This window comes from Orcinus orca, chromosome X (assembly GCF_937001465.1).
Source record: "Orcinus orca chromosome X, mOrcOrc1.1, whole genome shotgun sequence".
NCBI classification, from domain to species: Eukaryota; Metazoa; Chordata; class Mammalia; order Artiodactyla; family Delphinidae; genus Orcinus; species Orcinus orca.
The window spans coordinates 131,848,977-131,873,742 of record NC_064580.1 but is presented as its reverse complement, the minus strand read 5'-3'; the positions used below and the strand labels follow the sequence as shown (position 1 = coordinate 131,873,742).

The 24,766-nt window shown below is 39.1% G+C and overlaps 1 protein-coding gene across 4 annotated transcripts in view; it reads right to left on the bottom strand.

Moving 5' to 3' along the window:
- Nucleotides 1-6,727: 6,727 nt before the first annotated feature.
- Nucleotides 6,728-24,766, bottom strand: part of BRCC3 (BRCA1/BRCA2-containing complex subunit 3) — a 76,119-nt gene continuing 58,080 nt past the window's right edge. For all 4 annotated transcript variants that reach the window (XM_004285931.4, XM_033416851.2, XM_033416850.2 and 1 more), the window contains 4 exons: nt 13,806-13,937; nt 13,264-13,307; nt 9,402-9,571; nt 6,728-8,297 (listed from right to left, as the gene is read on the bottom strand). In XM_004285931.4, coding sequence (XP_004285979.1) covers nt 9,420-9,571; nt 13,264-13,307; nt 13,806-13,937 — 328 coding nt within the window. In that variant the 3' untranslated portion in view covers nt 6,728-8,297; nt 9,402-9,419. The remainder of the gene's footprint in view (nt 8,298-9,401; nt 9,572-13,263; nt 13,308-13,805; nt 13,938-24,766) is intronic.

The following is a 24,766-nucleotide window of genomic DNA, read 5'->3' as shown; positions in this document are numbered from 1 at the left end:
ATCAAATTGGCAAAAATTAAAGACAAAGAAAAATTAGTGAAAGCAGCAAGGGAAAAGTGACAACTAACATACAAGGGAACTCCCATAAGGTTAACAGCTGATTTCTCAGCAGAAACTCTACAAGCCAGAAGGAAGTGGCATGATATACTTAAAGTGATGAAAGGGAAGAACCTACAACCAAGATTACTCTACACAGCAAGGATCTCATTCAGATTCGATGGAGAAATCAAAAGCTTTACAAACAAGCAAAAGCTAAGAGAATTCAGCACCACCAAACCAGCTCTACAACAAATGCTAAAGGAACTTCTCTAAGTGGGAAACAAAAGAGAAGAAAAGGACCTACAAAAACAAACCCATAACATTAAGAAAATGGTAATAGGAACTTACATATCGATAATTACCTTAAACATGAATGGATTAAAATCTCCAACCAAAAGACACAGGCTTGCTGAATGGATATAAAAACAAGGCCCATATATATGCTGTCTACAAGAAACCCACTTCAGACCTAGGGACAAATACAGACTGAAAGTGAGGGGATGGAAAAAGATATTCCATGCAAATGGAAATCAAAAGAAAGCTGGAGTAGCTATACACATATCAGATAAAATAGACTTTAAAATAAAGAATGTTACAAGAGACAAGGAAGGACACTACGTAATAATCAAGGGATCAATCCAAGAGGAAGCTATAACAATTATAAATATATATGCACCCAACATAGGAGCACCTCAGTACATAAGGCAACTGCTAACAGCTATAGAAGAGGAAATCGACAGTAACACAATAATAGTGGGGGACTTTAACACCTCACTTACACCAATGGACAGAGCATTCAAACAGAAAATTAATAAGGAAACAGAAGCTTTAAATGACATGATAGACCAGATAGATTTGATTGATATTTATAGGACATTCCATTCCAAAACAGCAGATTACACTTTCTTCTCAAGTGCTCATGGACCATTCTCCAGGATAGATCACATCTTGCGTCACAAATCAAGCCTCAGTAAATTTAAGAAAGTTGAAATCATATCAAGCATCTTTTCTGACCACAATGCTATGAGATTAGAAATCAGTTAAAGGGGAAAAACGTAAAAAACCCAAGCACATGGAGGCTAAACAATACGTAACTAAACAACGAAGAGACCACTGAAGAAATCAAAGAAGAAATCAAAAAATACCTAGAGACAAATGACAATGAAAACACAATGATCCAAAACCTATGGGATGCAGCAAAAGCAGTTCTAAGAGGGAAGTTTATAGCTCTACAAGCCTACCTCAAGAAACAAGAAAAATCTCAAATAAACAATCTAACGTTACACCTAAAAGAACTAAAGAAAGAAGAACAAACAAAACCCAAAGTTGGCAGAAGGAAAGAAATCATGAAGATCAGAGCAGAAATAAATGAAATAGAAACAAAGAAAACAGTAGCAAAGATCAATAAAACTAAAAGCTGGTTCTTTGAGGAGATAAGCAAAATTGATAAACCATTAGCCAGACTCATTAAGAAAAAGAGGGAGAGGACTCAAATCAATAAAATTAGAAATGAAAAAAGGACAAGTTACAACGGACACCGCAGAAATACAAAGCATCCTAAGAGACTACTACAAGCAACTCTATGCCAATAAAATGGACAACCTGGAAGAAATGGACAAATTCTTAGAAGGGTAAAACCTTCCAAGACTGAACCAGGAAGAAATAGAAAATATGAACAGACTAATCACAAGTAATGAAATTGAAACTGTGATTAAAAATCTTCCAACAAACAAAAGTCCAGGACCAGATGGCTTCACAGGTGAATTCTATCAAACATTTAAAGAAGATCTAATACCCATCCTTCTCAAACTCTTCCAAAAATTGCAGAGGAAGGAAAACTCCCAAACTCATTCTATGAGGCCACCATCACCCTGATACCAAAACCAGACAAAGATACTACAAAAAAAGAAAATTACGGTCCAATATAACTGGTGAATGTAGATGCAAAAATCCTCAACAAATACAAGCAAACAGAATCCAACAACACATCAAAAGGATCATACACCATGATCAAGTGGGATTTATCCCAGGGATGCAAGGATTCTTCAATATAGGCAAGTCAATCAATGTGATACACCATATTAACAAATTTTAGAATAAAAACCATATGATCATCTCAATAGATGCAGAAAAAGCTTTTGACAAAATTCAACACCCATTTATGATAAAAACTCTCCAGAAAGTGGGCACAGAGGGAACCTACTTCAACATAATAAAGGCCATATACGACAAACCCACAGCAAACATCATTCTCAATGGTGAAAAACTGAAAGCATTTCCTCCAAGATCAGGAACAAGACAAGGATGTCCACTCTCACCACTATTATTGAACATAGTTTTGGAAGTCCTAGCCACGGCAATCAGGGAAGGAAAAGAAAGGAATACAAATCGGAAAAGAAGAAGTAAAAGTATCAGTGTTTGAAGCTGACATGATACTATACATAGCGAATCCTAAAGATGCCACCAGAAAACTACTAGAGCTAATCAATGAATTTGGTAAAGTAGCAGGATACAAAATTAATGCACAGAAATCTCTTGCATTCCTATATACTAATGATGAAAAATCTGAAAGAGAAATTAAGGAAACACTCCCATTTACCATTACAACAAAAAGAATAAAATACCCAGGAATAAACACACCTAGGGAGATAAAAGACCTGTATGCAGAAAACTATAAGACACTGATGAAAGAAATTAAAGATGATACCAACAGATGGAGAGATATACCATGTTCTTGGATTGGAAGAATCAGTATTGTGAAAGTGACTGTACTACTCAAAGCAATCTACAGATTCATGCAATCTCTATCAAATTACCAATGTCATTTTTTACAGAGCTAGAACAAAAAATCTTAAAATATGTATGGAAGCACAAAAGACCCCGAATTGCCAAAGCAGTCTTAAGGGAAGAAAAACAGAGCTGGAGGAATCAGACTCCCTGACTTCAGACTATACTACAAAGCTACAGTAATTGAGACAATATGGTACTGGCACAAACACAGAAATATAGATCAATGGAACAGGATAGAAAGCCCAGAGATAAACCCACGCACCTATGGTCCACTAATCTAGGATAAAGGAGGCAAGGATATACAATGGAGAAAAGACAGTCTTTTCAATAAGTGGTGCTGGGAAAACTGGACAGCTACATGTAAAGAAATGAAATTAGAACACTCCTTAACACCATAGACAAAAATAAACTCAAAATGGATTAGAGACCTAAATGTAAGACCAGGCACTATAAATCTCTTAGAGGAAAACATAGGAAGAACACTGACATAAATCACAGCAAGATTTTTTTTTTTTTTTTTTTGTAGTACGCAGGCCTCTCACTGTTGTGGCCTCTCCTGTTGCGGAGCACAGGCTCCAGACGCGCAGGCTCAGCGGCCATGGCTCATGGGCCCAGCCGCTCTGCGGCATGCGGGATCTTCCCGGACCGGGGCACGAACCTGTATCCCCTGCATCGGCAGGCAGACTCTCAACCACTGCGCCATCAGGGAAGCCCAGCAAGATATTTTTTGATCCACCTCCTAGAGTAACGGAAATAAAAACAAAAACAAACAAATTGGACCTAATGAAATTTAAAAGCTTTGCAGAGCAAAGGAAACCGTAAACAAGACGAAAAGACAACCCTCAGAATGGGTGAAAATATTTGTAAATGCAGCAACTGACAAAGGATTAATCTCCAAAATATATAAACAGCTCATGCAGCTCAATATTAAAAAAACAAACAGCCCAATCCAAAAATGGGCAGACGACCTAAATAGACATTTCTCCAAAGAAGACATACAGATGGCCAGGAAGCACATGAAAAGCTGCTCAGCATCACTAATTATTAGAGAAATGCAAATCAAAACTACAATGAGGCATCACCTCACACCAGTTAGAATGGGCATCATCAGAAAATCTACAAACAACAAATGCTGGAGAGGGTGTGGAGAAAAGGGAACCCTCTTGCACAGTTGGTGGGAATGTAAATTGATACAGCCACTATGGAGAACAGTATGGAGCTTCCTTAAAAAACTAAAAATAGAACTACCATATGACCCAGCAATCCCACTACTGGGCATATACCCAGGGAAAACCATAATTCAAAAAGACACATGCACCCCAGTGTTCATTGCAGCACTGTTTACAATAGCCAGGTCATGGAAGCAACCTAAATGCCCATCGACAGACGAATGGATAAAGAAGATGTGGTACATATATACAATGGAGTATTACTCGGCCATAAAAAGGAACGAAAATGGGTCATTTGTAGAGACGTGGATGGATCTAGAGACTGTCATACAGAGTGAAGGAAGTCAGAAAGAGAAAAACAAATATCGTATATTAACGCATATATGTGGAACCTAGAAAAATGGTACAGATGAACTGGTTTGCAGGGCAGAAATCCAGACACAGATGTAGAGAACAAACGTATGGAAACCAAGGGGGGAAAGCCGCGGGGGGTGGGGGTGGGGATGGTGGTGTGATGAATTAGGCGATTGGGATTGACATGTATACACTGATGTGTATAAAATTGATGACTAGTAAGAACCTGCTGTAAAAAAAAAATAAAATTCAAAAAAAAATTTTTAAAAACTTCAAAAAGTAGGCTTCCCTGGTGGCGCAGTGGTTGAGAGTCCGCCTGCCGATGCAGGGGACACGGGTTCATGCCCTGGTCCAGAAAGAGCCCACATGCCACGGAGCGGCTGGGCCCGTGAACCATGGCCACTGAGCCTGCGCGTCCGGAGCCTGTGCTCTGCAATGGGAGAGGCCACAACAGTGAGAGGCCCGTGTACCGCCAAAAAAGAAAATAAAAATAAAAAATAAATAAAAATTCAAAAAGTAATAGAAAGAAAAAAAAGAAGACAGCAACCAAACCAAAAAATAAATTACCAATGATAACAAGCACTAAACACTATACTTAAAAAACAAAACAAAACAAATGGACAGGCAGAAACCTAGGACAAATGGTAAAAGCTAAGCTAAAAGCAAAGCTATACAGACAAAATCACACACAGAAGCATACACATACACACTCACAAAAAGTGAAAAAGGGGAAAAAATTGTATCGTTGTTCCCAAAGTCCACCGCCTCAATTTTGGGATGATTCATTGTCTATTCAGGTATTCCACAGATGCAGGGTACGTCAAGTTGATTGTGGGGATTTAATCTGCTGCTCCTGAGGCTGCTGGGAGAGATTTCCCGTTCTCTTCTTTGTTCGCACAGCTCCGGGGGTTTAGCTTTGGATTTGGCCCCGCCTCTGCATGTAGGTCACCGGAGGGCGTCTGTTCTTTGCTCAGACAGGACGGGGTTAAAGGAGCAGCTGCTTCGGGGGCTCTGGCTCACTCAGGCCAGGGGGAGGGAGGGGTACAGATGCGGGGCGAGCCTGCGGCGGCAGAGGCCGGCGTGACGTTGCACCAGGCTGAGGCGCGCCGTGCGTTCTCTCGGGGAAGTTGTCCCTGGATCCCGGGACCCTGGCAGTGGCGGGCTGCACATGCTCCCAGGACGGGAGGTGTGGAGAGTGACCTGTGCTCGCACACAGGCTTCTTGGTGGCGGCAGCAGCAGCCTTAGCGTCTCGTGCTCGTCTCTGGGGTCTGTGCTGATCGCCGTGGTTCACGCCCATCTTGGGCTCATTTAGGCGGTGTTCTGAATCCCCTCTCCTCCCACACCCCGAAACAATGGCCTCTTCGGCAGTTCCAGACTTTTTCCCGGACTGCCTCCCGGCCAGCTGTGGCACACGATCCCCTTCAGGTTGTGTTCACGCAGCCAACCCCAGTCCTCTCCCTGGGATCCGACCTCCAAAGCCCGAGCCTCAGCTCCCAGCCCCGCCCCACCCCGGCAGGTGAGCAGACGAGCCTCTCAGGCTGGTGAGTGCTGGTCGGCCCTGATCCTCTGTGCGGGAATCTACTTTGCCCTCCGCACCCCTGTTGCTGTGCTCTCCTCCGTGGCTCCGAAGTTCCTCCCCCTCCGCCACCCACAGTCTCTGCCCGCGAAGGGGCTTCCTAGTGTGTGGAAACTTTTCCTCCTTCACAGCTCCCTCCCAGAGGTGCAGGTCCCGTCCCTATTCTTTTGTCTCTGTTTTTCCTTTTCTCTTTTGCCTTACCCAGGTACGTGGGGAGATTCTTGCCTTTTGGGAGGTCTGAGTTCTTCTGCCAGCATTTAGTAGATGTTCTGTAGGGTTTGTTCCACATTTAGCTGTATTTCTGACGTATTTGTGGGGAGGAAGGTGATCTCCACGTCTTACTCTTCTGCCATCTTGAAGCTCCTCCCCTTTTCATGTTTATAAGTAATTTCTCTGACACTGACAAACCTAGCTTCCACTTTCCTCAATACATTTACTTATTTGCTCCATCAGTTGACTTACTTGTTTAATGTACCTGATTGCTGGCTGCACAACAGTTTCCACTAGATATCCCCCACCAAGGCACTCATGCAGTAATCCCAGCCCTGCTTCCTCAGCCACCAGGTACTTTGACACTTCCATGTACCTGCCTCCTCTCCCCACATCCTATTTTACAGATTACAACTCGAATTATCAGGTTAGAAAAAGAATTTCAAATTGCCATAACTCTGTCAATGTAAATAGCTTAGAAGGGACATGTGCAGAAGGTTTGTCTGTAAAAATATTCAAATCATTTTATTCCCCCTCAGATTTTATCACTCTTTTCTTATTACACAAAATACGTACCATACCTCCTAGTTCCTTATTTAATACTTACAACTTTTTATTTTGCAATAATTATAGATTAACAGGAAGTTGCAAAAATAGTACAGGGAGTCCCATGTGCCCTTCACCCAGTTTCCTCCAGTGGTAAGATCTTACACATAACTATTGTACATCTTCAAAACCAACATATTGACAATGGTAGAATACTGCTAACTAGACTATAGACCTTATTTGGTTTCACCAAATTTTACATGCATTCATTTGTGGGTGTGTGTAGGCCTATGTAGTTTTAGCACAGATATAGATTCATGTAATAAACACCACAATCAAGATACAGAACTGTTCCATCAGCACAAAGGAATTCATTGTGTTATCCCTTTATAGTCACCCATATCCCATACCCCCTCCAGTCCCTATCCCTGTCAACCATTAATCTGTTCTTCACTTCTATAATTTTGTCATTTCAAGAATTCATACAAATGCAGTCATACAGTATGTGAGCTTTTAAGACTGGCTGTTTTTCATTCATCATTATACCCTTGAGGTCCATCCAAGTCGTGTGTATCAACAGTCTGTTCCTTTTCATTGCAGAGTAGTATTGCATGGTGTGGTTTAACCACACACGCAACTGCAGGTCATCTGGGTTGTTTCCAGTTTGGGGCTATTACAAATGATACTGCCAAGAATGTCTGTATAGAAGTTTCTGTGCCAAAATAGGTTTCATTTCTTTGGGATAAATGTCCAGGACAACAATTGCTGGGTAATAAAGTACATGTATGTTTAACTCTATTAGAAATTTTTAAACTCTTTTTTTCAGAGTGGCTTACATTTTACATTCTGTTCAGCAATGTATGAGAGATCCAGTTTGTATGCTCAACAGCATCTGGTATTTTCACTGTTTTTTCTTTAGCCATTCTGATAAGTATGTAGTTATAATTCACTGTGGTTTTAATTTGCATTCCCTGATGACTAATGAAGTTCAACACCTTTTCCTGTGCTTGCTTGCCTTCGATACACCCTCTTTAGTGCTATGTCTATTCATGTCTTCTGCTCATTTTCTAATTGGATTGTTTGTTTTTTACTCTTGACTTTATTCTAGATAAATGGTTTGCAAGTAATTTCTCTCAATAACTTCCTCCTCTTAAATTTTTGACAGAGCAAAAGTTTTTCATTTTGATGAAGTCCAATATACAGTATCAACTTTTTCCTTTCACGATTGTGCTTCTGGGATGAAGGCCAAGAAGAACCTGTTGCCTAGCCCATGATCCTAAAGATCTTTCTATGATTTTTTTTCCTGAAAGTTTTACATCTTACATCTAAGTTCATGATACATTTTCGATTAATTTTTGTATAATGTATGCAGTTTAGGTCAAAATTCATTTTCTTTGCCAACTGCACCAGCATCATTTGTTGAAAAGACTATCCTTCCTCCACTGAATTGCTTTTGTACCTTTGTCAAAATCAGTTGCGCATATACCACACTGTCTTGATTACTGTAGGTTTATAGTAAGTCTTGAAGTCAGGTAATGTGAGTCTTCCAAATTTTTCTTCTTCAAAATTGATTTGGCTTAATTAATTTTACACCTGGATATTTTCATCCTTCCTACAGGGAAAGAAAAGAATAGAGAAGAACTGTGGCTGTGGGAAATTAGGGAAAATACAACATTTACACTACATATGCCCTAGGGGAGTTCATGAACATTTCTGGGTTCCACTCCCAGAGCTGAAGTTTGGCCTCCACATGATTATGGTGCATGTAGTTCTGGACTGTACTTTGAAATTTGAAAAACAATAATTTAGGGAGAAACAAGAAGAAAAAACAAAAACAAAACCAACCCTTTGTCGCTGTTGTTGGGATTGGGGCTTTCTTTGTTTTCTTTCTTTCTAACTCCTCCAATTCCCACTTTAATTTCTGGTCTGCAGTAGGCTTGGCTCTTTTCTGAAGACACACTTAGCATTTGTGGTTACACATGGTAAGAAGCTTGCAACAGAACTTTTTAAAGCATTATTTTTGTTACATCCTAAGTCCTGAATGTTTCTGGAAAAACACATTTATATTATACTGGAAATTCTTAGGGAAATAGGATCTGCTCAGTAGGAATTTGCTTCAGAGCCAAATATGCTAGAACTCATGTTTTTGGTTACAAAGAGCACCCACATAGATTCAACCTTTGCTGGGTATCTCAGAATACCTATTTTAGAGATCAAGAAGGAAGACATAAGACATATGCCTCTCAATGGGGGTAAAGAATAGAGGTGGGGTGCTGATGAGTCACCTTCACTTCATCCCACTAACCCTTGTGTACTTATTTATTTGTCCAACATCAGCATCATAACTACAAAACTGAACATGAAATACTTATCCCTTTAGCTTATTCTAGAGAAAAAATAAACACTTGAAATATGCTCCCCAGACATTTTATTACAGGATATCCTTGCCAATGTAACTTGCATAGCCTTTAAAAAAAAGCTTTCATATTCTACTTAAATCACCCTGCATATGCTCTTTGTAGGCCGGTTCCAGGTAGGAGGGTTCATTAGGCCCTAATGAAACTTTTAGGAAGACATCTTATGTTTGTTTATCGTATGCATAAAATGCACCCATGGGGATATAAAAGGATCTGCTCCATCGTCTGCCTACACATCTCCTGTATATGAATTTTCAGACCATGTTTAATACACAAATTGGAAAACAAAAGTTTTTTACCCCATTTTGTCTCCTGCTTTATTCTAAAGAAGAAAGTTCTTGCATAAGCTCTTCCTTTTCTTGTTGCAACTCCTGCAAATGCTGTTGGTTTTGCTCCAGTCTGTCCTCCAGCCACTGCAGTAGAGGCCCGCTGACTGCCGACATCTGACTGCACAGGTTCTTGGTAAACACTTCAATAGGAAAAACAGAGATAACAATCCACCACCAGTAGCGCCCAACAATGATTACAGAAAGAGGGGGAAGGAGGAGAACACAGAAAAAGTGCAGAAGTAGAACTGGCAGACAACTTTGTATGGGCAGCCAGGAGAAAGGCAGGAGAGCTGAGCAAAGAGGATACCTATTCGGAGGCCATCCTGAACATCCCTGGATCCATAAGCCAGACGGAAGCCTTGCTATGCAGAGAGCAGAAAGATATCCAGCTTTTTACTTCCATAGCAAAAGGGTAAGAGCTACAGAAGAGTCTCTTTCCCCAGCTCTCAGACCTTCTCACTGTGAATGAACATAGCTTCCCAGTGAGCTAGAACTCTGTCTTCTGCAACTTAATTTTTCACGAGTTCAGAAAGAAAATTGCTTACCAAGTGTTACATACATTGAAGAATACATTAATGCAACTCACCTGAAAGCTTCTCTTTTAAAATGAGGAAAAAGCAGAGAGATGAAGGGAGTGATCACCTTTCACGTCTTCCTAGGAATGTTCAGCTTCACGGCAAGACGGAGATTCTGTGGCTCTCTTTTTAAAACAAATTCTGCCTAATAGAAATATCTTTTTCTCTCTTATGATACATGACTTATTAAAATGACCACTGTAAAATTGTGGGGTAGACCTTCCAAGATATATCTATATGTGTGTGAACCTGTGTGCATATGTATATATACTTTTGAATAAAAATGGTTCTGAAGAACCTAGGGGCAGGACAGGAATAAAGACACAGGTGTAGAGAGTGGACTTGAGGATATGGGGAGAGGGAAGGGTAAGCTGGGACGAAGAGAGAGAGTGGCATGGACATATATACACTACCAAATGTAAAACAGATAGCTAGTGGGAAGCAGCCACATAACACAGGGAGATCAGCTCGGTGCTTTGTGACCACCTAGAGGGGTGGGATAAAGGAGGGCGGGAGGGAGAAGCAAGAGGGAGGAGATATGGGGATGTATGTATATGTATAGCTGATTCACTTTGTTATACAGCAGAAACTAACACACCATTGTAAAGCAGTTATACTCAATAAAGATGTTAAAAAAATTTTTTTTTTGAAAAACAGATTTGGGGGCCCCACTTTCACATCACTGAATTACAAACTCTCTTAAGACAGGCCTTGGAATCTGTGGGGTTTTTTTTTTGTTATTATCGACCTCAGAGTGCTATATATATATATAATTTTTAAATAAATTTATTTATTTATTTTTGGCTGTGTTGGGTCTTCGTTTCTGTGCGAGGGCTTTCTCTAGTTGCGGCGAGCGGGGGCCGCTCTTCATCGCGGTGCGCGGGCCTCTCACTGTCGCGGCCTCTCTTGTTGTGGAGCACAGGCTCCAGACGCGCAGGCTCAGTAGTTGTGGCTCACGGGCCCAGTTGCTCCGCGGCATGTGGGACCTTCCCAGACCAGGGCTCGAACCCGTGTCCGCTACACTGGCAGGCAGATTCTCAACCACTGCGCCGCCAGGGAAGCCCAATTTTTTTTAAATGAAGTTAAAAAAAACTGTATGATTTTGGATGTTACTTTTACCTCACATAACAATAAGCCATAGACACCTTCCTGTGTTGATAAAGATCTACCTTTCCTTCTTAACGGCTGTGCAGTATTCATCAGAATGGGCGCACCAATTTAATAAGTCTTCTGTTGGTGGGCCTCCCAGTGGCGTCCAATTTTTCGCTATTATAAAGACTGCGATTAATATCCCTTTATTTTTGCACACTTTTCCTACTAATTTTTTAAGGGTACATTTTTCGAAGTGGAATTGCTAGATTCAAGTTCACATATATTTAAAAATTATACCTCCAGGAACAGTATATGGGAGTGTTCACTTCCCTCACATCCTCATCTAATTCTCTGTCAATTTAATATTTGTTGAAAGAAAAGGAGAAAACCTGATGACTTTATCTTAATCCATACTTCTTTTATATATTATTATGAACAATTTGACTTTTCTGTAGGGCTCTATAAAAGTCTTTAATTCTTAGTCAGTCTTTTGTGACTTCCTTGTATTTTCCTCCTGTATTTTTTTTAACTTTTAATGAGCTTTATTGAGGTATAATTTACAGACAATAAATGACCCCACCTTAAGGGTACAGTTCAGTGAGTTTTGACAAATGCATACCCCTTTTAACCACCCTCCAGTCAAGATACAGGCCATTTCCATCAGCCCAGAGGCCCTTCTGGGTTCCCTCTGCAGCCGGTGCCCCTTCACCTTGGGCCACAGCAGCTACTGACCCATTTGCTGTCACCATAGGTTAGTTTAGCCTATTCTTAAATTCCATATAAATGGCACTATAGAGTATGTAGCACTTTGTGTGATGCCTCTTTCAGTTGGCATAATGAGATTCATCCAGGTTGTTCATGTATCAGTAGTGTGTTCTTTCCATTGCTGAGCAATACCTTGTTGTATGGATGGATCACACTTTGTTTATCCATTCACCCACTGACAGACAATTGGGTGTTCCCACTTTCTGGCTATTGTGAATAATGCTGCTACAAACATTCCTATACAAGTTTTTGTTTGAACACCTGTTTTCAACTCTTTGGGGTATATGCCTAGGAGAGGAACTGGTGGGACATTTGGTAGTTGTAATTGTCAATCTCTTTCCAAAGTGGTTGTACTGTATTTAATAGTAGAAGTTTAAATATATCTGGAATTTATTTTTTGTGTAGGGCATTAAGTAGGAATTTATTTTTTTCCCATATGGAAATAGAAGTATAAACTAAGAAACAAATGAACTGTCCCAACACTATTTAGTGAACAATCCATCCTTTTTAAAATTGATTTGAAGTGACATCTTTCTTAGATATAAATTCTTAAATATGTATACATGGGCTGTATTCAGTTCTACTGATTTATCTGTCCATGTTTGAATTATCAATATATATTTTTTAATTGCTGTGGCTTTAGAGTATGGCTACATATCATATATTACCTTATATTATTAACTCTTTGCCATGTTTTACCTCCAGATAAAAATGATGGGACAGATAAACCAAGCCAGCTCTGTCTTTTTCTCTCAAAGTACTTGCCTATAATACTTGGAAGCCTCCTTTTCTTCCTTCCTAGTGACTTTGCCAGAATGGCCTGAGAGTCAGGGTTAGTCAGAAGGTGTGGATGGGTAGGTGTGTATGTTGGGAAAAGTGATTTAGTGTGTATATTGTATTGAGCAGAAATCCTTGGCCTTGTATAGGAATTCCTTATATATTTATTTACATGAAAAGATCTCCCTCATGCGCTCCCTTTTATGTCTGTCTGTCTGTCTAGCCATCTCTTTCAACTCCCACTACAATAGGCTGGTACTGATATGCTGGAAACCGGCTCACAAGAGCCAACTGTTGAAATTTCAGGAAGTTTGCAAACTGGTTACGGCCATGTTAGTTGTTTGAAATCAGCCACAGTAGGCGTGTTACACTATGGAAACTTGCAGACAAATCGGGGCCCTCCCTGTCTCCCTGAGAACTGGTGTTAAATGTGTCCAGTCATGTATAGTATTCAGTGGTCCACAGGATTCAATAGAAAAGTTGGGAGCAGGATTAGTGAATGGCAAAGCTCTTGGGAAAGAAAACTCATGGGTAATTTGTACTCATCACTTCAGTCACTTCAACTAAATTTGCTTCTGTCATGTGAGTATTTCACTGCCTGTACTCGAGAAAAAAAATCTTACCTGAGCCATTATGGATCTTGGTTACTGAGTCCAGATGTGTAAGGCTAAAGGGATAAAATAGTTTAGGTTAGTAGCAAAGCAGCAGTTCATCTAATCCGTTTGGCAGTGGTCTGCTACAGACCTCTGCCAACCAGATTAGATAAATATGTATCATTGAACTTCCCATTATTGTTCCATTTTTCATGATTTGGGGGGATATAATTTTATTCAGAACGTTGAGATAATTCAAAGAAATAATTTTGAAATTATTGTCTCTCGCTGAAGCCTTCCTATAGTACACAGTACTTGGCAACAGGGCTACTAAGATGTTATTTTTAACAACTAGAAAAAGTGTCTTTGCCCCAGAAGCATCCAAAGTGCACCAGGAGAGAAACAAGTGTTAAAGAGATTGTTATCATACAGGGTGAGACATGTGATGACTTTCTCACAGAGAGCTGAAAGGAAAGGGGGCTCACAGCTTGAGCTGCTGAAGATGAAAGGACAGGAGAGGAGAACAGGGACCAGGCCCGAGAACTGGGAAGAGGAGCAGCGAGGCTCTCTACCTGTGGATCCTCCTGTACGCATCCTGCTCCTCTTGGCACAGGATCTTGGGCAGCTCAACTGCTGACTCAAGGCACACTTTCCCAATGGTTACATGAGGTACAATATGAATTGGAATTTCAATTCTCTCATACCTGTAAGACAGTCAGTTCAGGTCAGTTTTTGTTTGTTTGTTTCCAGCTTTACTGAGGTATAATTGACAAATAGGAATTAAACGTATATATTTAAGGTGCACAAATTGATATTACGATATATATACACATTCAGAAATGATCACCACACTCAAGCTAATTAACATATCCATCACCTCACATAATTACCATTTTTTGTGGCGATTTAAGATCTACCTTTTTAACAAATTTCAAGTACAAAATCACCAAGTTGTACATCAAATTGCCACAACTCATTTATCCTAAAACTTTGTACCCTTAGACCAGGGGTCCCCAACCCCCAGGCCGCGGACCAGTACCGATCTGTGGAGGAGGAGGTGAGTGGTGGACGAGCGAAGGAAGCTTCATCTGCCACTCCCCGTTGCTCCCCAATGCTCACATTCCCGCCTGAACCATCCCCCCTCCGTCCACACCTGTGGAAAAACTGGCTTCCATGAAACCGGTTCCTGGTGCCAAAAAGCTTGGGGACCACTGCCTTAGACCAATACTTCCTCATTCTCCCCTCTACCCCCCGTGCCACAGCACCACCATTCTACTCTCTGGGTCTATTAGTTTGACTCTTAGATTCCACATATAAGTGAGAGCACACATTGCATTATTTGTCTTTCTCGGACTTATTTCACTCAGCATAATGTCCAGGTTGATCCATGTTTTTGCAAATGGTATGTATATATACATACATATACACATACCACATTTTCTTTATCCATTTATCCACGGACAGACATTTAGGTTTTCATTCCTTGTGAATAACAAGGAATGTGATGAACATGGGAGCACAGATACCATTTTGAGACACTGATTTCATTTCCTTTGGATATATACCAAGAAGTTGGTAAGTTTTTAATACTGACTTGTCATAATCAGAAGTTTTCTATAGTTTTAATAGAAATTTGGGGACACAGTATGCTTCAAAGATTAAATATTCCTGTTACTTATTTAGTAACTCAACTCCAAAGGGGACAGAGTTCAAACTGAGCTCATGTGGGGAGCAAATTGGAAGTACATACATTTGCAGAGCCAATATTCTCATAGAAAATCTGAGGCCACTTTGTATACTTAACAGAAGCCTTGGGGGTGCAAGGTCCTTATGCTCATTCCCCAGACAAGGGAAATAGCTAATTAATACTGTTTTCAGTCAAAAAGTTGCCAGTGAGGTTGAACACATTAATCACAAAGCCTGGGGAAGAGGAAATGTAGACTCTTCAGTGACTCCATCAGATTCATTATGTGGAAGGGATTACTCATATAAATACTCACTTGTTCTAACTCAGTGTTCACCAGTGGCCCTCACTTCCCATTTTCTCCCCTGGAGGGAAATAGGTAAGTAATTTACAAATACTTCCATTTTCATGCTAGAGTGAGGTCAACCAATCTACCTCTAAATACTTCTCACCCCAAATCCACCTAACAGTGGGTTCAGTGGAGCAACCAGGTTGAGGGTCCCTGGCACTGTGTGACCTCATTGGCACATGGTGGTATATCAGCATAAGATCTAGCTCCCTCCTCTCTCTTTCCCACCGAGCAGAATGCGTCTGGCCCCCTCACCACTTCTATTCAAAATAATATTAGAAGTCCTAGCCAAAGAAATTAGGCAAGTAAAACAAAGGTATCTAAATTGGAAAGGATGAAGTAAAATTATCTGTTGGCAGATGACTTAATCTTATAGATAGAAAACCCAAAATACTCCTCCAACCCCCCCCAAAACCGATTAGAGCTAATAAATTCGGCAAGGTTGCAGGTGTCATCAGGGCCCCACATCTGAAAGCTCTAGAGGGGAAATCGTGCCTTGCCACTTGCAGATTCTCGTGGCTTGCGGAGATTCTTTGCTTGTGGCAGCGTAACTCCTATCTCTGTCTCCATCTGTGTATTTGCGAGGTGATCAGGTAATGAGGTTGGAGCCCTCATGAATGGGATCTTTATAAAAGTGTCTTTATAAAAGAGGGTATATTTCTGTAATCTTTCTTCTGTTCTATTGAACTCTGATCCTTTCACCAGTACCACCTGTCTTGATCATTATAGCTTAATAGCAACTCAGTATCTGGTAATGTGATACCTCCCAATTTATTCTTGTTTCCCCAGATCTTTTTTTTTTTTTTTTTTTTTTTGCGGTACGCGGGCCTCTCACTGTTGTGGCCTCTCCCATTGCGGAGCACAGGCTCTGGACGCGCAGGCTCAGCGGCCACGGTTCACGGGCCCAGCCGCTCCGCGGCATGTGGGATCCTCCCAGACCGGGGCACGAACCCGTGTCCCCTGCATCAGCAGGCGGACTCTCAACCACTGCACCACCAGGGAAGCCCTCCCCAGATCTTTTTGGCTATTAAGGTTCTTTTGCCCTTTCATAAAATTTTAGAATCTAGTCCCTCAAAAAATTCTGCTGGGAATTTGATTGCTATTAAATCTATAGATTTGGGGACAGTTGACATATTTGCTACTCTGACCTAATCCATGAACATGACATGTCTCTCCATTTATTTACTTATTTTTTATTTCTTATTTTATTTTACATTTTTGGGTGCACCGGCCCTTCATTGCTGCGTGTGGCCTTTCTCTAGTTGTGACAAGCAGGGGCTATGCTTTGCTGCCGTGCGCGGGCTTCTCACTGCAGTGGCTTCTCTTGTTGCGGAGCACAGGCTCTAGGCGTGCGGTCTTCAGTAGTTGTGGCTCACGGGCTCTAGAGTGCAGGCTCAGTAGTTGTGGCGCACGGGTTTAGTTGCTCTGTGGCATGAGGGATCTTCCTGGACCAGGGCTCAAACCCGTGTCCCCTGCATTGGCAGGCGGATTCTTAACCACTGCGCCACCAGGGAAGCCCCTCTCCATTTATTTAGATCTTTGATTTTATTCATGAGTTCTGAATTATTCAACATACAAATCCTGTATGTGTTCCTTCTATTTGCATACAACATGATTGTCTATATGAGGTTAGCAAGGTCATAAAGTACAAGATTAACACAGACACACAAATCAGTTCTGTTTCTATATTCCAGCAATGAACATTTGTAAATGAAAGCTTTTTAAAAATGCCACTCAGAATAGCTCCCCCCAAAATGAAGTACATTTAGGTTGTTTCCACATCTTGGCTATTGTGAATAATGCTGTAATAAACATGGGTCTGCAAATCTCTTTGAGATCCTGTTCTCAATTCTGTTGGATATACATAGAGATTGCTGGATCATATGGTAATTTTAGTTTTAATTTTCTGAGGAACCTCTGTATTGTTTTCCATACAGACTACACCATTTTACATTCCCAGGGCACAAGGGTTCCAACTTCTTCACATGCTTACCAAACATTTCTTCTTTTCTGTGTTTTTGATAATGGCCATCCTAGTGGGTGTGAATTGATATCTCACTGTGGTTTTGATTTGCATATTTTTAATGATTAGTGATGTTGAGCATCTTCTCATGTTTGCTGGCCATTTGTGTATCTTTGGAGAAATGTCTGCTAAAGTCCTTTGCCCATTTTTAAATTGGGTTATTTTGTTGTTGAGTTGTAGGAATTCTCTTTATATTCTGGCTATTAACCCCTTATCAGATATATAATGGGCAAATATTTTCTCCCATGATGTAGGCTGCCTTTTCACTCTGTTAATTATTTCCTTTGATGATCAGAAAGTTTTTAAGTTTAATGTAGTGCATTTGTCTATTTTTGCTTTTGTTGCCTGTGCTTTTGGTGTAATATCCGAGAAGTCATTGCCAAATTCGATCTCATGAGCTTTTCCATTTTCTTCTGTGACTTTTATAGTTTTAGGTCTTACATTTAGGTTTTTATTCCACTTTGAGTTAGTTTTTGTATATTGTGTAAGGTAAGGGCCCAACTTTATTCTTTTGCATGTGACTATCCAGTTTTCCCAGCATCATTTATTGAAGAGAATGTCCTTTCCCCATCAATTGTTTTGGAACCTTGGTCAAAGATCATTTGACTACATATGTCAGAGTTTAATTTGGGACTCATTCTGCTCCACTGGTTTTAATATCCGTTTTTATGCTAGTACCACACTGTTTTGATTACTGTGGCTTTTTAGTAAGCTTTGAAATGAGGAAGTGTGAGACTTCCAATTTTGTTCTTCTTTTTCAAAATTGTTTTGGCTATTCAGGGTCCCTTGAGATTCCACATGAATTTTAGGATAGATTTTTCTATTTCTGTAGACAAACAAAACACAACGCTGTTGGGATTTTGATATGGACTGCATTAATTCTGTAAATCGCTTTGAGTAGTATTGACATCTTAACAATATTAAGTTATTCAGTCCATGTACATGGGATGTCTATTTATTTGTGTCTTCTTTTATTTCTTTCAGCAGCACTTTGCAGTTTTCACTGTACAAGTCTTTCACTTTTTGGCTAGGTTTATTCCTAAGTATTTTATTCATATTTATGCTATTGTAAATGGATTGTCCTCTTAATTTCCTTTTTGGATTGTTCATTGTTAGTGTGTACAAACACAACTGATTTTTTGGCACTGATTTAGTATCCTGCAACTTTGCTGAATTCATTCATTCCAGTAGTTTTTTTAGTGGACTCTTTGGGGCTTTCTATGTATAAGATTATGTCATCTGTAAACAGAGATAATTTTACTTCCTCCTTTCCAATTTGGATGCTTTTTATTTCTTTTTCTTGCCTAATTGCTTCCAGTTCCATGTTGAATGCCCATTTTTAAATTGAGTTGCTTGTCTTTTTATTGTTTAGCATAAGAGTTCTTTACATATTCTGGATGCTATACCATAGTCAATTGGGAGAAGCCACAATGGGGGCTTCTGGAAGGATAGTAAGTTTCATTTCTTGATATGTGTTGCAGTTTCATAGACACATTTCACTTTGTGAAAATTCATGGAGGTGGTGATCTGTGTTGAGGTTGTGTGGGTATGTTTATGAAAGCTGATTGAGCTGGACACATAATTAGTGTGCTCTTCTGTATGTGTGTTATACTTCAACTGAAAAGCTAAAATCAACACACCAAACTAAGGTAATGAAGAAGCTCTAGAGTTTGCTAGAACTCACAGGTCAGAATACTAGTTTTGAAGTCTATAGCTGAAGGAATATTCAACAATTATTTATTGAGCACCAGGGATACAGTGATAAAAGGGAAGCATTTGTTTCAAGAATCTTACAATGTTAATAGAGAGACAAAATATTAAAATATACTGTTACAAGTATTATGACAAAGGAAATATAGGATTCTATTTAGTTCTCAGAAGGAGTACTAACTGGGTTGGTATTGGAGGTTGAGGGGTATCAGAGAAGAATTCCTAAAGTTGAGCTTAGTCTTCAAAAACGAGTGTTAGCCAGGCAATGGCTGGAGAAACAGGCCAGCTATGAAAGGCTTCAGGTTTGTTTTCTGTTTCTTTTATGAGGATGTTATGGAGCAGGACCATTTTGGAAAAGCTACAGCATAGATACCAGATAGAAGGGAAGGAAGACAGGAACACAATGGATGGGTGAAATGGAAACCAAAATTAAACGACTTTTAAAAAAATAATGAAAGTGAAAAGACTGCTACTATCCTAGCATCTATGAAATATAAAGCAGAGATCAGCAGAAATTCATAGCCTTAAGCACTTATATCAATAAAAATGAAAGACAAAAAATATATTAAATAAATTCCAAACTCCAAATGCTAAGATAAAGCACAAGAAAATAACCAAAATAAAACATAAGGAAGGAAATAATGAAAGATAAAATAAAAATTAATGAGGGTGGGAGTAGGAAAAAACAATCAAATTAATAAAAATGATTGTCTTGGGGGAAATTGACAAAATACACTACTAGCTAACATAATCAAGGTGGGAAAGGGACAAAGCACAAATATACAAAATACGAAATGACTAGGGGGAGATAACTGTGGAAATAGAAGAGATTTAAAATACCATAAGAGACTCTCTGGCAGATAGATCTCTATGCAAATAAATTTGAAAACGAGACAAAATGGATAATTTCTTAAGAAAATACAGTTTACCAAAATTGACCTCATTAGGAAAAAAAGCATAAATAGATCAATTACCATAAAAGAAACAGAGGAGTACATCAAGGAACTATCCCCTGCCCCCCAAATAAAAGGCCCTATTGCTTTCATAGAGGAATTGTCAAAGAATACATTGTCCCCAATGTTACATACATTGTACCAGAGCCTAGAAAATGAAAGAAAACTTCAAACAACTCTTATGAATCAAGTATAATATGGAAACCTAAACCTGATAAAAACAATACAAAAAAATTCCAAAAAGTTATCACTTATGACTGTTGATGCCAAAGTACTAAATAAAATATTAGCAAAAATAGCCCAATATCATATTAAGAAAACCCAGCAGGATGTTTTTCCAGGAAGGCAAGCTTGGTTCAATAGTTGGAAATCTATTAATATAATACATCATATTAATAGATCTAAAGAAAAAATTATGTTCATAGTCCTGAAAAATTAACAAAATTCAACAGTCATTCCTGATTAAACACAGAACAAAAGAGGTAATTATGGATTTATGGATATTTTCTTAATAGGAAAAAGTATGTATACCTTAGTCCTGAATACAACCTTAATAGTGAAATGCTACAGGAATTTCACAAGGATCAGAAACAAAGTTAAGACTGCCTACTATTTTCCACTGTTATTTAAATATAAAGGAGATACTAGGCAATGCACTTACACATAAGAAATCAATTAGAGGCACAGGAACTGGAGAAGTAAAACTATTTCTATTTATGGATAAGACATAATATTTATCTGGAAAGCACTAGAGAATCAAAGGTAAAATTAATGCAAGGAATAAAATCATTCTGGAAGGTAAAAACGTTAATACAGATATAATAGCCTTCAAATATACAAACAATAAAAAGAGTCACAATGGAAAAAAAAACCATTCAAAATGCAAACAAAGAATCCCAGGTGCAGCAAAGTTTGAGAACCACTGTGTTAGAACACACAACCTCCTTCCCTGTCAGGCCTTCCAACATGCTGTTTCCTCTGCCTGAGGTTTCCCCCTATTTTTACTTGACTAATTTCTACTCACCCCTCAGAAGCCAGCTTAAGAATGCTTTCTTCAGCAAAGACTTCCCTGATTACCTTACAGCACTTATCACAGCTGCAACGAATTAGTTGTGTAATTAACTTTTAAATTTATTTTCCCCTATTCTTTTTTCCAGCTTTTTTGAGATATAATTGACATATAAATTGTGTAAGTTTAAGGTGTACAACGTGTTGATTTGATACTTACATATAGCAAAATGATTGCTACCATAATAATAGCTAAGCCTCCATCAGGTCACATAATTTCCACTTCTCCTTTTGTGGTGAGAACATTAAAGATCTCTCTTTTGTAAGTCCTGACACTCAGGCCTCATCCTTTACCCCATTATAAAAATCACCATCTCTGGAGGAGGGACCCACACAGAATAATTTCACTGCCCTAAAAATTCTCTAAGCTCTGCCTATTCATCCCTCCCTCCTGTCAAACCCCTGGGAACCACTGATCCTTTTACTGCCTTTCCTTTTACAGCATGTCATTTTGTTGGAATCATACACTAGATAGCCTTTTCAGATTGGCTAGGTATAGTTTTTAAACTGCTTAAGTGATTCCAATATTCAGCCAAGTTTGAGAATGAATGGTCTAACTCACGTTTCTTCCTCCACATCTTCCAATCTACTCAGGTCAAACCTTCCCTAACTTTTGGTGACAAAATATTCCCTAGAGTTGCAGAAGTAAAGCTTATTAGCCATTCTTTGGAAAGAAAAAATAAGGTCAGGTACATGAGTTTTCTAACAGTAAAAAAAAGCTTCTGATTAGCAAAGTGCTTTCTGGCTACATGTGAAACATCAAAGAGACTTGTAGTTCCATTACTCCCTAAGTCACAGACTTTCAAGGGGGAGAAGGTGAGAACTCTGCTAGCTCTAACAAGCTAGTTTGTTTACTTTCCTGTGACACTCATTTATATGGCTTATTCTTTCAAAATTGTGAGATAGGTTTTAGAGAAATTATGTCATAAAAAGATGGCTATTGTAAACATTCAGTTGATTCAAACATTGTATTAGTTATATAAATGATTTGATAATGAGCTTGCTCTGCTTTCTGCAAGATAATTTTTATTCAAATTTATAAAATTCTCTCATTGTGAATATGATGTTAAAGGACCAATCACATTATTCTCTTCCCATTTGTACAGAATTTTAAGAAATGAAGTGATTTTGAATTTTAAAAAAGGAAGGTAAAATAGGAATAAACCTAAACAAAACATGCACAAAATCTATATGAGAAAAACTTAACACTTTCTTGAAAGACACAAAAGTAGACTACAGCAAATGGAAAGACATCCAGTGTTCTTAAAAGGGATGATGCAAACATCATAAAGATTAATTATAAATTAATTTATAAATTTAACACAATCACAATAACAATACCAAAAAGTTTTTGCTGGAGCTAGCCAAGTTGACAGTAAAGTTCACATGGAAAACTAAACATGTAAGAATAGGGAAACACAGAGAAAGAAAACTTAATGAGGACTGGCTGTAGCAGACAGTAAAACATACAATAATTATGTGCCGGTACACAAATAGACAGCCAGACAGAATAGAAAGTCTAGAAATTGATCTAAACAAATAGGGAATTATTGAATGTGATAAAAGGAAGCATCTAAAATAACTGGGGTAAAGAATAGCTTTTTAGTAAGTGGTTTTGGGACAGGTGGATAGCCATTTAGAAAGACATAAAATCAGATCCACATCTCATGATACACAAAATAAACTCTAAACTATATAGTTCTGACTTTTGACTTTTTAGAACCATGTTGGTATTTCACATACCCCAAAGGGAAAAAAATGTATGGGTTTAAAAAATTCTAAAATGGAAAATAACCAGGAAAAAGCCCTCTCTTTCAAAAGAATAATAATAACCACAGGGAAGCGGTGGAGGGCAAAAAGACAAAACTCAAGTAACTTTTGAACACATCTGAGTATGTACTCTCAGGAAGAAGACATAAAGAACTTCAAACTATTTTCGATCTTCAGTTAGTAGGTTAGTACTCAGTTCAGGCTGCTACAACAAAAATACCAGAGACTGGGTGGCTTCAACAACAGGATCTTATTTCTCATAGTCCTGGAGGCTAGGAAGTGCAAGATCAAGGTGCCAGCTGATTTGGTTTTTGGTAAAGGCACTCTTTCTGGTTTGAAGATACCTTCTTGCTGTGTCCACACATGGTGGAGAGAGCGATCCTCTCTTGTGTCTCTTCTTAAAAGGGCAGTAATCCCATTCATGAGGGCTCCACCCTCATGACCTAATTATCTTCCAAATGCTCCACCTCCAAATACCATCACATTAGGGATTAGGGCTTCTATACAACATATGAATTTTGGAGTAGGTGGGGGGCCACAGACATTGAGTCCACAGCAGTTTGTATAGGTTAGCAATTCTGAAACTACTTTCCATATATTCTAGGATTGAGCAATAAGTTAACATATTATGGATAGCAGGAACAAAGTTTCTCTAGGTCAGAGAAGAGAGTTGTAAGTATGGAAAGGGAGAATACTAGAATGAACCCTAAGATGTGGGAAAGGATTGGAGTTATTGGTTTGAACTCATGGGGTGTGTGTGTGTGTGTGTGTACACGAATATGCACACATACATACTTCTTCCTAGCTCTATCTACTGAGAGAGTCTAGAAGCAATGACACTCTAAGAGTAATGAGTATACCTAGCACCCAGACCTTGGTTTCTAAATAGCATTGTTAACTTAAAAGAACCACAGTACAGGCTAAGATGGAGGGATGGGGACCAGACTTACCCCCTTCTTGAAACAACTAAAAAAGTGTAAAAAGAAGAATAAAAAAGTGAAACAATGACTCACAAGACCTTGGAAAACAGGCAGTGAAGGACAGTGAAACCTGGGAGATGAGAAGCAAGATGAGTCTCAGCTTACTACATGAAGAAAGTTTCCAGGCTGCAGCAAAGGAAGGGGAACCCCATCTAGAGCTTGAAGTTCTCCTTGAGTTGAGAAGAGAGAGCTGAGGCTCTGGGAGAGCCAAGGAGGCTTGAATTTGCAGGGAAAAGGACTGTGGAGGAGAAAGCAGCAAAGAGAATTCCAGAGATCTTTAGAGGGTCACCTTCAAATGTTCAGTTGAGTAGTGATCAGGGCACATATGTGAGGAAACTACATAAGGCCAGGGGAACAATAACCCAGAAGGATTAAAGGGAACTATCCTCAAAGTATATCCAGGGCCAGTAATACTGCCTGTCCCCAAAAGCCTTAATGGGAAATCTCATAATTCAGAAGACAACAGAGTACTAAAAAGGGTCTAGCCTCAGGACTAGAGAAAATGAACCTTACGTTAAAGACTGCATTGTTTTTGCCTAATAAAGCTTAAAAGCAAGACCCAAAAGGATCAAACTATTTCTATTAACAGTATCTCAAAGCAAAGCTCAAGAATATTTTTAGGAATATAAATATATCTAACACCCAATAAGGTAAAATTCAAAATGTCTGCATTCAATCAAAAGTTGCCAGGCACGCAAAGCAGCAGAAAAATCCAACCCATAATGAGGAGAGAAAATCAAATGAAATTGACCCAGAAATGATGCATATCTAGCAACAGTAATTAGCAGACACATACATTAAAACAGATATTATAACTATTCTATATTTTCAAGAAGCTAGAGCAAAGATTAACATGTTAAGTAGAGACAGAAAGAAATAAAGACCCAAGTCAGACTTCTGGAAATGAAAATTACAACACATGAGATAAAAAGTACACTGGATAGGGTTAACAGAAAATTAAACATTACAGAAAAAAGATCAGTGAACTTGAAGACA